We start from the raw sequence: 14,747 nt of genomic DNA, 5'->3' as shown, positions 1-14,747 counted from the left end.
CAATCCATCCATCTCCATTGTTTACCTGAAGTGCCTTTTAGTTGTGCCTATTAAAATATGGAGAACAAAAATGTTGAGGTTCCAAAATTAGGGAAAGATCAAGATCCACTTCCACCTCGTGCTGAAGCTGCTGCCACTAGTCATGGCCGAGACAATGAAATGCCAGCAACGTCGTCTGCCAAGGCCGATGCCCAATGTCATAGTACAGAGCATGTCAAATCCAAAACACCAAATATCAGTAAAAAAAGGACTCCAAAACCTAAAATAAAATTGTCGGAGGAGAAGCGTAAACTTGCCAATATGCCATTTACCACACGGAGTGGCAAGGAACGGCTGAGGCCCTGGCCTATGTTCATGGCTAGTGGTTCAGCTTCACATGAGGATGGAAGCACTCAGCCTCTCGCTAGAAAAATGAAAAGACTCAAGCTGGCAAAAGCAGCACAGCAAAGAACTGTGCATTCTTCGAAATCCCAAATCCACAAGGAGAGTCCAATTGTGTCGGTTGCGATGCCTGACCTTCCCAACACTGGACGTGAAGAGCATACGCCTTCCACCATTTGCACGCCCCCTGCAAGTGCTGGAAGGAGCACCCGCAGTCCAGTTCCTGATAGTCAGATTGAAGATGTCAGTGTTGAAGTACACCAGGATGAGGAGGATATGGGTGTTGCTGGCGCTGGGGAGGAAATTGACCATGAGGATTCTGATGGTGAGGTGGTTTGTTTAAGTCAGGCACCCGGGGAGACACCTGTTGTCCGTGGGAGGAATATGGCCGTTGACATGCCAGGTGAAAATACCAAAAAAATCAGCTCTTCGGTGTGGAGGTATTTCACCAGAAATGCGGACAACAGGTGTCAAGCCATGTGTTCCCTTTGTCAAGCTGTAATAAGTAGGGGTAAGGACGTTAACCACCTCGGAACATCCTCCCTTATACGTCACCTGCAGCGCATTCATAATAAGTCAGTGACAAGTTCAAAAACTTTGGGTGACAGCGGAAGCAGTCCACTGACCAGTAAATCCCTTCCTCTTGTAACCAAGCTCACGCAAACCACCCCACCAACTCCCTCAGTGTCAATTTCCTCCTTCCCCAGGAATGCCAATAGTCCTGCAGGCCATGTCACTGGCAATTCTGACGAGTCCTCTCCTGCCTGGGATTCCTCCGATGCATCCTTGCGTGTAACGCCTACTGCTGCTGGCGCTGCTGTTGTTGCCGCTGGGAGTCGATGGTCATCCCAGAGGGGAAGTCGTAAGCCCACTTGTACTACTTCCAGTAAGCAATTGACTGTTCAACAGTCCTTTGCGAGGAAGATGAAATATCACAGCAGTCATCCTACTGCAAAGCGGATAACTGAGGCCTTGGCATCCTGGGTGGTGAGAAACGTGGTTCCGGTATCCATCATTACTGCAGAGCCAACTAGAGACTTGTTGGAGGTACTGTGTCCCCGGTACCAAATACCATCTAGGTTCCATTTCTCTAGGCAGGCGATACCGAAAATGTACACAGACCTCAGAAAAAGAGTCACCAGTGTCCTAAAAAATGCAGCTGTACCCAATGTCCACTTAACCACGGACATGTGGACAAGTGGAGCAGGGCAGGGTCAGGACTATATGACTGTGACAGCCCACTGGGTAGATGTATGGACTCCCGCCGCAAGAACAGCAGCGGCGGCACCAGTAGCAGCATCTCGCAAACGCCAACTCTTTCCTAGGCAGGCTACGCTTTGTATCACCGCTTTCCAGAATACGCACACAGCTGAAAACCTCTTACGGCAACTGAGTAAGATCATCGCGGAATGGCTTACCCCAATTGGACTCTCCTGTGGATTTGTGGCATCGGACAACGCCAGCAATATTGTGTGTGCATTAAATATGGGCAAATTCCAGCACGTCCCATGTTTTGCACATACCTTGAATTTGGTGGTGCAGAATTTTTTAAAAAACGACAGGGGCGTGCAAGAGATGCTGTCGGTGGCCAGAAAAATTGCGGGACACTTTCGGCGTACAGGCACCACGTACAGAAGACTGGAGCACCACCAAAAACTACTGAACCTGCCCTGCCATCATCTGAAGCAAGAAGTGGTAACGAGGTGGAATTCAACCCTCTATATGCTTCAGAGGTTGGAGGAGCAGCAAAAGGCCATTCAAGCCTATACAATTGAGCACGATATAGTAGGTGGAATGCACCTGTCTCAAGTGCAGTGGAGAATGATTTCAACGTTGTGCAAGGTTCTGATGCCCTTTGAACTTGCCACACGTGAAGTCAGTTCAGACACTGCCAGCCTGAGTCAGGTCATTCCCCTCATCAGGCTTTTGCAGAAGAAGCTGGAGGCATTGAAGAAGGAGCTAAAAGGGAGCGATTCCGCTAGGCATGTGGGACTTGTGGATGCAGCCCTTAATTCGCTTAACAAGGATTCACGGGTGGTCAATCTGTTGAAATCAGAGCACTACATTTTGGCCACCGTGCTCGATCCTAGATTTAAAGCCTACCTTGGATCTCTCTTTCCGGCAGACACAGGTCTGCTGGGGTTGAAAGACCTGCTGGTGACAAAATTGTCAAGTCAAGCGGAACGCGACCTGTCAACATCTCCTCCTTCACATTCTCCCGCAACTGGGGGTGCGAGGAAAAGGCTCAGAATTCCGAGCCCACCCGCTGGCGGTGATGCAGGGCAGTCTGGAGCGACTGCTGATGCTGACATCTGGTCCGGACTGAAGGACCTGACAACGATTACGGACATGTCGTCTACTGTCACTGCATATGATTCTCTCAACATTGATAGAATGGTGGAGGATTATATGAGTGACCGCATCCAAGTAGGCACGTCACACAGTCCGTACTTATACTGGCAGGAAAAAGAGGCAATTTGGAGGCCCTTGCACAAACTGGCTTTATTCTACCTAAGTTGCCCTCCCACAAGTGTGTACTCCGAAAGAGTGTTTAGTGCCGCCGCTCACCTTGTCAGCAATCGGCGTACGAGGTTACATCCAGAAAATGTGGAGAAGATGATGTTCATTAAAATGAATTATAATCAATTCCTCCGCGGAGACATTGACCAGCAGCAATTGCCTCCACAAAGTACACAGGGAGCTGAGATGGTGGATTCCAGTGGGGACGAATTGATAATCTGTGAGGAGGGGGATGTACACGGTGATATATCGGAGGGTGAAGATGAGGTGGACATCTTGCCTCTGTAGAGCCAGTTTGTGCAAGGAGAGATTAATTGCTTCTTTTTTGGGGGGGGTCCAAACCAACCCGTCATATCAGTCACAGTCGTGTGGCAGACCCTGTCACTGAAATGATGGGTTGGTTAAAGTGTGCATGTCCTGTTTTGTTTATACAACATAAGGGTGGGTGGGAGGGCCCAAGAACAATTCCATCTTGCACCTCTTTTTTCTTTTCTTTTTCTTTGCATCATGTGCTGATTGGGGAGGGTTTTTTGGAAGGGACATCCTGCGTGACACTGCAGTGCCACTCCTAGATGGGCCCGGTGTTTGTGTCGGCCACTAGGGTCGCTAATCTTACTCACACAGTCAGATACCTCATTGCGCCTCTTTTTTTCTTTGCATCATGTGCTGTTTGGGGAGGGTTTTTTGGAAGGGACATCCTGCGTGACACTGCAGTGCCACTCCTAGATGGGCCCGGTGTTTGTGTCGGCCACTAGGGTCGCTAATCTTACTCACACAGCTACCTCATTGCGCCTCTTTTTTTCTTTGCGTCATGTGCTGTTTGGGGAGGGTTTTTTGGAAGGGACATCCTGCGTGACACTGCAGTGCCACTCCTAGATGGGCCCGGTGTTTGTGTCGGCCACTAGGGTCGCTTATCTTACTCACACAGCGACCTCGGTGCAAATTTTAGGACTAAAAATAATATTGTGAGGTGTGAGGTATTCAGAATAGACTGAAAATGAGTGTAAATTATTGTTTTTGAGGTTAATAATACTTTGGGATCAAAATGACCCCCAAATTCTATGATTTAAGCTGTTTTTTAGTGTTTTTTGAAAAAAACACCCGAATCCAAAACACACCCGAATCCGACAAAAAAAATTCGGTGAGGTTTTGCCAAAACGCGTTCGAACCCAAAACACGGCCGCGGAACCGAACCCAAAACCAAAACACAAAACCCGAAAAATTTCAGGCGCTCATCTCTAATGCAGGCCTCCATCATGCTCAGAGATGGGATGTAGGCCTCTACAATGCTTAGAGATGGGATGCAGGCCTCTACAATGCTCAACAATGAAGGTGACAGAACTATTGCATCTAGTGGGAGCACCCAGGGGCGCCGACAGCTATGCCATGCCCAGGTAGTCGGAGGGAGGTGTAGCCAATGCAGGGACAAGTGGTCAGCCCCCCCTTCACCTTAGGGAATATTTTAAAAGAAGTTTATGTGTCGCCACAAAGCAGTTGCGTGCTGCACAGGGGAGTGTGCAAGGTGAAGAGCGGGGTTGCGGCAGGGGGGGCTGCTGGGTGGGGGTGGGTGCAGTTGTTCACCCCTTGCCCATCATGGGGGGAGAGAGAGCACATTGTCTCTGCAGTTGTCTCTCTTCAGTGCTGCACACAGCAGCGTGTTTTCTCTCTCCCTTCTGCCGCTGTCTACATGGGGGTCAGCGGGACCTGGGACCTTCCAACAGGCCCAAGCCCAGGTAAAGAGTACCCCGCCCATCCCCCTCTCGGCACCACTGGGAGTGCCATGGGTGTGTAAGTCAGCTTCAGTAACATGCGGAGGGAGCTGGGACGTCTGTGTCACATGATCTATTGCTGCCAGCATGGAGTAGGTTCATGCACAGATACTAATGACGGTGGTTGCTGGTGGTGATGGGAAAAGAGTTGGGGGCGTGGCATTCTGCATACACGGGATTCCTTCATTAGCGTACGCCAGTAAACAGGCTGCTGCGCCTGTGTGAGCGTCATACTGAGTGGAACACCATGCGTAATGCTGGACCCGGTGGGTGTGGTATGGAGGGTCGACAGTAACTATGTCGACAGGGATTCCAGGTCGACAGGGTTTCTAGGTCAACATGGTCTAGGTCAACAGGTCAAAAGGTCGACATGAGTATTTTTCAGGGTTTTTGGTGTCGTTTCCTCTGTACAGTGACCGGGAACCCCAATTAGTGCTCCGTGTTCCCACGCATGGCTTGCGGTTTCGGGCAAGGTGCCTCGCTCCGCTACTGCTGTGCTTGGCACAGGTTACTATTCCCAATCGTTGTCCGCGTGGATCGTAAAGTATGAAAAAGTAAAAAAAAAAGAAAAAAGTTGTGAAAAACCCATGTTGACCTTTTGACCTGTCAAAAAACTGACCGTTTTCTGGGAGTGGTTGGAAAAAAGAAGGCGTGTCCGGCCATTTGCAGGGCGAGTGTCTGATGTCAATTCCGGGCCCGGACAGGCTGAAGTGATCGCAGCGGCTGAGTAAATCCAGAGCTACTCAGAAACTGCACAAAACTTGCAAAGCGAAAATACACTCCCCTGTAGGCGGCGACTATCTGATCGCTGCGCTGCAAAAAACAGGTAGCGCTCGATCAACTCAGGATGAGTTATACTTATACTGTGTGACTGTGTGACTTATACTGTGTGACTGTGTGACTTATACTGTGTGACTGTGTGACTTATACTGTGTGACTGTGTGACTTATACTGTGTGACTGTGTGACTTATACTGTGATTGTGTGACTTATACTGTGTGATTGTGTGACTTATACTGTGTGACTGTGTGACTTATACTGTGACTGTGAAGCTTATACTGTGTGACTGTGTGACTTATACTGTGTGACTGTGTGACTTATACTGTGTGACTGTGTGACTTATACTGTGTGACTGTGTGACTTATACTGTGACTGTGTGACTTATACTGTGTGACTGTGTGACTTATACTGTGTGACTTATACTGTGTGATTGTGTGACTTTTTCTGTGTGACTGTGTGACTTATACTGTGTGACTGTGTGACTTATACTGTGTGACTTATACTGTGTGATTGTGTGACTTATACTGTGTGACTGTGTGACTTATACTGTGTGACTGTGTGACTTATACTGTGTGACTTATACTGTGTGACTGTGTGACTTATACTGTGTGACTGTGTGACTTATACTGTGTGACTGTGTGACTTATACTGTGTGACTGTGTGACTTATACTGTGTGACTTATACTGTGTGACTGTGTGACTTATACTGTGTGACTGTGTGACTTATACTGTGTGACTTATACTGTGTGACTGTGTGACTTATACTGTGTGACTGTGTGACTTATACTGTGTGACTTAGACTGTGTGACTGTGTGACTTATACTGTGTGACTGTATGACTTATACTGTGTGACTTATACTGTGTGACTGTGTGACATATACTGTGTGACTGTGTGACTTATACTGTGTGACTTATACTGTGTGACTTATACTGTATGACTGTGTGACTTATACTGTGTGACTGTGTGACTTATACTGTGTGACTGTGTGACTTATACTGTGTGACTTATACTGTGTGACTGTGTGACTTATACTGTGTGACTGTGTGACTTATACTGTGTGACTTATACTGTGTGACTGTGTGACTTATACTGTGTGACTTATACTGTGTGACTGTGTGACTTATACTGTGTGACTTATACTGTGTGACTGTGTGACTTATACTGTGTGACTGTGTGACTTATACTGTGTGACTTATACTGTGTGACTGTGTGACTTATACCGTGTGACTTATATTGTGTGACTGTGTGACTTATACTGTGTGACTGTGTGACTTATACTGTGTGACTTATACTGTGTGACTTATACTGTGTGGCTGTGTGACTTATACTGTGTGACTTATACTGTGTGATTTATACTGTGTGACTTATACTGTGTGACTGTGTGATTTATACTGTGTGACTTATACTGTGTGACTGTGTGACTTATACTGTGTGACTTATACTGTGTGACTGTGTGACTTATACTGTGTGACTGTGTGACTTATACTGTGTGACTTATACTGTGTGACTGTGTGACTTATACTGTGTGACTTATACTGTGTGACTTATACTGTGTGACTGTGTGACTTATACTGTGTGACTGTGTGACTGTGTGACTTATACTGTGTGACTTATACTGTGTGACTGTGTGACTTATACTGTGTGACTTATACTGTGTGACTGTGTGACTTATACTGTGTGACTGTGTGACTTATACTGTGTGACTTATACTGTGTGACTGTGTGACTTATACTGTGTGACTGTGTGACTTATACTGTATGACTGTGTGACTTATACTGTGTGACTTATACTGTGTGACTGTGTGACTTATACTGTGTGACTGTGTGACTTATACTGTGTGACTTAGACTGTGTGACTTATACTGTGTGACTGTGTGACTTATACTGTGTGACTTATACTGTGTGATTGTGTGACTTTTACTGTGTGACTGTGTGACTTATACTGTGTGACTGTGTGACTTATACTGTGTGACTGTGTGACTTATACTGTGTGACTGTGTGACTTATACTGTGTGACTGTGTGATTTATACTGTGTGACTTATACTGTGTGACTGTGTGACTTATACTGTGTGACTTATACTGTGTGACTGTGTGACTTATACTGTGTGACTTATACTGTGTGACTTATACTGTGTGACTGTGTGACTTATACTGTGTGACTTATACTGTGTGACTTATACTGTGTGACTGTGTGACTTATACTGTGTGACTGTGTGACTTATACTGTGTGACTTATACTGCGTGACTGTGTGACTTATACTGTGTGACTTATACTGTGTGACTTATACTGTGTGACTGTGTGACTTATACTGTGTGACTGTGTGACTTATACTGTGTGACTTATACTGTGTGACTGTGTGACTTATACTGTGTGACTTATACTGTGTGACTTATACTGTGTGACTGTGTGACTTATACTGTGTGACTGTGTGACTTATACTGTGTGACTTATACTGTGTGACTGTGTGACTTATACTGTGTGACTGTGTGACTTATACTGTGTGACTTATACTGTGTGACTGTGTGACTTATACTGTGTGACTATGTGACTTATACTGTGTGACTTATACTGTGTGACTGTGTGACTTATACTGTGTGACTTATACTGTGTGACTTATACTGTGTGATTGTGTGACTTATACTGTGTGACTGCTGATTACTTCATATTGGCCCTCATTCCGAGTTGATCGCTCGCTAGCTGCTTTTAGCAGCAGTGCACAAGCTAGCAGAAGTGTGAATGAAAGGTTAGCAGTTCTGTTATTAAATATTTTCCTGCAGTTTCTGAGTAGCTCCAGACCTACCCCTAGATTGCGATCACCTCCGTCCATTTAGTTCCTGATTTGACGTCACAAACACGCCCTGCGTTCGGCCAGCCACTCCCCTGTTTCTCCAGCCACTCCTGCGTTTTTCCCTGGCACGCCTGCGTTTTTTATCACACTCCTGGAAAATGCACAGTTTCCGCCCAGAAACACCCACTTCCTGTCAATCACTCACCGATCAGCAGAGCGACTAAAAAGCGTAGCTCGGACCTGTGTAAAATTGCATAGTGTTGTGTGAAAATACTTAGCGCGTGCGCCCTGCGGCCCATACACATGCGCAGAATGACCACCATTGTTACATATTTCTGTCACTGCAGGAAGAGCAGCCGCAGACTCTGTATAATTATCCTGAGTGACTGTGTCTCCTTTCTACTTCCAGGCAGTAAGAGCCAGATCTGCAAATACAGAGCAGGTGAGCAGCTGTTATCTCCTTATAATCCTTATAATACCTATAATACCTTATAACCGGTGCAGTGATCGCTGCTGTAGTTTTATCATTTCCAACATGTTATGTAGTTGCTGTAGGACATTTCCACCGGTAACGGAATCTCCTCTTACAGTGATAAGCTCTATTCATCATACAGCTGCCACCACCAATGTCACCAAATCATCATAAGCCAACAGCTGGCAACAAACCCCATGCAACATACTATCACAATAGCGTGAGTGCTATCTTGTGTACGTTATGCTTGATAAATCAGCCTGCTTTCAACGTCAGTAACGGAATCACCATTCATGAGACATGTTCCTACCAAACCTTGGAGAAAGACAAAGGCAGAAATGGTGGCGGTGCAGCCAGTGCACTGCACCAGGGCCCAATGCAGTAAAGCGACCAGGCGCATTACAGTGAGCCGACTGACTTATTATAATGTAGGCTACCGCTACTGCCTGCCCATCCCCCAGTAATGTAGATCAGACGACTGAGGCTGAGCTGGCAACTGCTGTCTGAGTGTGGCCCCCTCTCCCCTCCCAATTTCTCTGACGCTAGCGTCCTTATTGAGGCTGTCCATGCTATCAACGCTGGGCATCTGACGTCATGATCTCATGACACTCCCTGGCGTTACACACAAGGAGGAGCCGATATCCACCTGCAGCAGTTTTGGGCCCAGGTAAGAAAATTGTAATACTGTATATTTATCTACCACTTCCTCTCACCCACTGCTGTCACTCTCTCCCTGTCACCCACTGCTGTCACCCTCTTCCTTTCTCCCACTGTTGTCACCCCCTGCCTGTCTTCCACAGTTGTCACCCTCTGCATGGTGTCACCATCTCCCTGTCACCCACTGCTGTCTCCCTTTCCCTGGCATCACCCTCTCCCTGTCACCCATTGCGGTCACCCTCTCCCTTTCACCCACTGCTGTCACTCTCTCCCTCACATCACCCTTCCCCTGTGACCCTCTTGAGGCATTACCCTCTCCCTGTCACCCATTGCCCCTACCTGATGTCACCCTCCCTGTCAACCTCTCCCTTTCACCCCCTTACTAGCACCCACTGCAGGATTTGGCTTTGGAGAGGGGGGTTAGGCTGCAGGGGTGGGAGGGTTAGGCTTCGGAGAGGGGGGTTAGGGTTAGGCTGCAGGGTTGGGAGGGTTAGGCTCCGGAGAGGTGGGTTAAGGATAGGCTGCAGGGGTGGGAGGGTTAGGCTCCGGGGAGGGGGGTTAGGGTTAGGCTGCAGGGTTGGGAGGGTTAGGCTCCGGGGAGGGGGGTTAGGGTTATGCTGCAGGGTTGGGAGGGTTAGGCTCCAGGGAGGGGGGTTAGGGTTAGGCTGCTGGGGGGGAGGGTTAGGTTCCGGGGAGGGGGGTTAGGGTTAGGCTGCAGGGTTGGGAGGGTTAGGCTCTGGGGAGGGGGGTTAGGGTTAGGCTGCAGGGGGGGGAGGGTTAGGCTCCGGAGAGGGGGGTTAGGGTTAGGCTGCAGGGTTGGGAGGGTTAGGCTCCGGGGAGGGGGGTTAGGGTTAGGCTACAGAGAACTGAGGGTTAGGCTCCGGGGAGGGGGGTTAGGGTTAGGCTGCAGGGAGGGGGGTTAGGCTCCGGAGAGGGGGGATAGGGTTAGGCTGCAGGGGGGGAGGGTTAGGCTCCGGAGAGGGGGGTTAGGGTTAGGCTGCAGGGGTGGGAGGGTTAGGCTCCGGGGAGGGGGGTTAGGGTTAGGCTACAGAGAACTGAGGGTTAGGCTCCGGGGAGGGGGGTTAGGGTTAGGCTGCAGGGAGGGGGGTTAGGCTCCGGAGAGGGGGGATAGGGTTAGGCTGCAGGGGTGGGAGGGTTTGGCTTCGGGGAGGGGGGTTAGGGTTAGGCTGCTGGGTGGGAGGGTTAGGCTCCGGGGAGGGGGGTTAGGGTTAGGCTGCAGGGAGGGGGGTTAGGCTCCGGAGAGGGGGGATAGGGTTAGGCTGCAGGGGTGGGAGGGTTTGGCTTCGGGGAGGGGGGTTAGGGTTAGGCTGCTGGGGGGGAGGGTTAGGCTCCGGGGAAGGGGGGTTAGGGTTAGGCTGCAGGGAGGGGGGTTAGGCTCCGGAGAGGGGGGTTAGGGTTAGGCTGCAGGGAGGGGGGTTAGGCTCCGGAGAGAGGGGTTAGGGTTAGGCTGCAGGGGCGGGAGGTTTAGGCTCCGGGGAGGGGGGTTAGGGTTAGGCTACAGAGAACTGAGGGTTAGGGTTCGGCTCCAGGGAGGGGGGTTAGGGTTAAGCTGCAGGGGGGGAGGGTTAGGCTCCGGGGAGGGGGGTTAGGGTTAGGCTGCAGGGAGGGGGGTTAGGCTCCAGAGAGGGGGGTTAGGGTTAGGCTGCAGGGAGGGGGGTTAGGCTCCGGAGAGAGGGGTTAGGGTTAGGCTGCAGGGGCGGGAGGTTTAGGCTCCGGGGAGGGGGGTTAGGGTTAGGCTACAGAGAACTGAGGGTTAGGGTTAGGCTCCAGGGAGGGGGGTTAGGGTTAAGCTGCAGGGGGATGGGTTAGGCTCCGGGGAGGGGGGTTAGGGTTAGGCTGCAGGGAGGGGGGTTAGGCTCCGGGGAGGGGGGTTAGGGTTAGGCTGCAGGGAGGGGGGTTAGGCTCCGGGGAGGGGGATAGGGTTAGGCTGCAGGGGTGGGAGGGTTAGGCTCCGGGGAAGGGGGTTAGGGTTAGGCTGCAGGGGTGGGAGGGTTAGGCTCCGGAGAGGGGGGTTAGGGTTAGGCTGCAGGGAGGGGGGTTAGGCTCCGGGGAGGGGGGTTAGGGTTAGGCTGCAGGGAGGGGGGTTAGGCTCCGGGGAGGGGGGTTAGGGTTAGGCTGCAGGGGTGGGAGGGTTAGGCTCCGGGGAAGGGGGGTTAGGGTTAGCCATCCCCAGAGAGGCTTAGGATTAGGCTACAGAGAACGGAGGGTTATTATTGGAGGAGATGATTACATAGCCGCTATAGAATATTGTCATAGCCGTACGCTATAGCACCACAGACAGCGGTACTCAGAGTCCTTCAATGTAAGCCACAATCTCTCTCATACTGTACTATAACTGTTACTGACAGCCCGAATCGCACCAGAGGAAGGTTATTACTACCGGCCGGTGAAACACCCCTCATCCGGAGTCCTGTTGGGTAACTTATGCCAGCCATACATATATATGCATTTATATATACAACTCTCACCAGGGCTCTACCCGCTGTACACAGTGAGAGAAACAATATATGTAATGTTAGTACATGAGCTCATATATACAGTGTCCATGAAATACTTACTGAATTATATTTAAGCTTTATGTTGCATAGAATATAACCTGGTGTAAATTACTGACGCACCCGGTATTATAAGGCAATCTAAGGGAAAGCGGGACTGCGTGCTGAGGTACTAGGACACAATAGTTCATGGTTATGAGCCTTATTTTCCGCGGGTCAGCAATAGGTGTAGGATGGGGGAGGCACCGGGTGTAATTGTAATTGTTTATAATATATGTTGGTAATATCCTTTTGGAAAGAATGGAGACTAAGGGGGTTATTCAGACCTGGACGCAGCCGCACGTTCACACGCAGCGGCCGAATCCAGGTGGTAGGTGCATGCACACTGGCCGTTGTGCGCGTGCATGACCTTTCATATTGCGGCAACCTACCTGAAAGATGCGGCCGCAATGTGATTTGAGAGGTGCAGGCTTTGTGGGGGCGGAGTTTCGGTGTAACGGGGCAGGCGCTGGAAAGAAAACGTGGCCGGTCCGGGACAGTTTTCAGGGGTGTGACGCCACACGCAGGCGCTCTGGAAAAAAATGGCCGCTGACCACCTGACAGGGCAGCCAGGCTGTGCTGCCACAAGTTATCTTTAGAACCGATGCTTCTGCAATTTAATTGCGGACGCATCGAGGGTCGGCCGCCAGCATGTGCGGAGATGAACGCAGATCTGGCTGTGTATGCAGCGGTCTGCGTCATCTCTGAATAACCCCCTAAACTGTTACCTGTGATGCACAAGTGTCGGGATGTGATGTAAGTGGTAAATAGAACACGACACAGAGTTATAGTGACATAAAGGTTATTGCTGTCCCTTATCTAATGTACAGTATCTGGGGTTTCCCAGGTAGGCCCATTAATACCTCCTGATACCTGGGTGGAGGCACTGATGTTACACAGGTGCACCACATAACAAGATGTCAGGAGTGGGTACAATCAGGACAGTTATATATATTTAATAAGTTCTATATTTTAATGTTATTTCTTTCAGGTCCAGTAAATGGAAAGTCCAGTGAAGTAGCGACAGAGCCCCTGCTGGTTGGTTTGGGAATTGCTGTCAATTTCATGGCAAAGATCATGACAAGCTGAATCTATAACTGCGGATTCGGATCCAGGCTGGAAAGATATTTAGGTGGCTGCATCGCAGTGGAAGTCCTGCAGTAGTATTCCAAGAAAGGGGACAGCTTCCATCTGCCTATACATAATAAAGATTTCTGCATAAAGCTCGTTTGTCAGAACTTATTTCCTCATCTTCCTCACATCTGTAAGCATCCAAGTGTAAGGACTGCTATAGAGGCCTGCCAGTCAGTGGCGGTTCTTGCCACGGGCAAGCGGTACTTTTGCCCGGGGCGCCGCCTTCCGGAGGGCGCCGGTGCCATCCGGAGGGCGCCGCACCAGGGCAAGATCCGCCACTGTGCCCCCCGTAGTGCCCTGCTGTGCCCCCCCGCTTTGAAGGGAACCAGACGCGTAGCGTCTAGTTTCCCTTCATGGAGAGGACCTTAGTTGTGCGGTGCGCGATGACGTCATCGCGCACCGCACAGCAAAGGTCCTCTCCATGAAGGGAAACTAGACGCTACGGTCTAGTTTCCCTTCGTCTTGAGGACCTCTGCTGTGCGATGCGCGATGACGTCATCGCGCACCGCACAGCATAGTGGCACAGACACTAGGGGTCATAATTGACCTCTAGTGTCTATGCTGTTCTATGGGAGAGACGTAATAACGTCTCTCCCATAGATCGAAGAGAACAGAGGAGAGGAGAAGAACGGCGCCGCCGGCGGAGGGGGTCTGGATCAGGAACGGGGATGGTAAGTATAGTTTTTATTTATTTTTATTTTCAGCGAGCTGACCACGCCCCCAATCGAAGCCACGCCCCCCATATTTTGCCCGGGGCGCCACAGATCACAGAACCGGCCCTGCTGCCAGGGAAGGGAAAGGTATCTGTACTTCTCACTCTTATACCAGCAGAGACCGCATAGTGATGGTCTCCTCACATCTGTAAGCACCCAGGTGTAAGGACTGTTACAGAGGCCTGCCAGGGAAGGGAAAGGTATCTGTACTTCTCACTCTTATACCAGCAGAGACCGCATAGTGATGGTCTCCTCACAGCTGTAAGCACCCAGGTGTAAGGACTGTTACAGAAGCCCTGCCAGGGAAGGGAAAGGTATCTGTACTTCTCACTCTTATACCAGCAGAGGCCGCAAAGTGATGGTCTCCTCACAGCTGCAAGCACCCAGGTGTAAGGATTGTTACAGAGGCCCTGCCAGGGAAGGGAAAGGTATCTGTACTTCTCACTCTTATACCAGCAGAGACCACATAGTGGTGGTCTCCTCACATCTGTAAGCACCCAGGTGTAAGGACTGTTACAGAGTCGCTGCCAGGGAAGGGAAAGGTATCTGTACTTCTCACTCTTATACCAGCAGAGTCCGAATAGTGATGGTCTCCTCCCATCTGTAAGCACCCAGGTGTAAGGACTGTTACAGAGTCGCTGCCAGGGAAGGGAAAGGTATCTGTACTTCTCACTCTTATACCAGCAGAGACCGCATAGTGATGGTCTCCTCACATCTGTAAGCACCCAGGTGTAAGGACTGTTACAGAGGCGCTGCCAGGGAAGGGAAAGGTATCTGTACTTCTCACTCTTATACCAGCAGAGACCGAATAGTGATGGTCTCCTCACAGCTGTAAGCACCCAGGTGTAAGGACTGTTACAGAGGCCTGCCAGGGAAGGGAAAGGTATCTGTACTTCTCACTCTTACACCAGCAGAGACCGAATAGTGATGGTCTCCTCACATCTGTAAGCCCCCAGGTGTAAGGACTGTTACAGAGG

The 14,747-nt window shown here is 50.0% G+C and overlaps 1 protein-coding gene across 1 annotated transcript in view; it reads left to right on the top strand.

Moving 5' to 3' along the window:
* LOC135050459 (ecto-ADP-ribosyltransferase 5-like) overlaps nucleotides 1-13,134 on the top strand; it is a 181,770-nt gene extending 168,636 nt beyond the window's left edge. The window contains exons 2-3 of the mRNA XM_063956949.1: nucleotides 8,649-8,681; nucleotides 12,915-13,134. Coding sequence (XP_063813019.1) covers nucleotides 8,649-8,681; nucleotides 12,915-13,012 — 131 coding nt within the window. The 3' untranslated portion in view covers nucleotides 13,013-13,134. The remainder of the gene's footprint in view (nucleotides 1-8,648; nucleotides 8,682-12,914) is intronic.
* The last annotated feature ends 1,613 nt before the right edge of the window (nucleotides 13,135-14,747 follow it).

Source organism: Pseudophryne corroboree, chromosome 2 (genome assembly GCF_028390025.1).
Source record: "Pseudophryne corroboree isolate aPseCor3 chromosome 2, aPseCor3.hap2, whole genome shotgun sequence".
Lineage (NCBI taxonomy): Eukaryota > Metazoa > Chordata > Amphibia > Anura > Myobatrachidae > Pseudophryne > Pseudophryne corroboree.
Note: the sequence above shows the minus strand (reverse complement) of the source record. Positions and strands in the feature narration are given on the sequence as shown.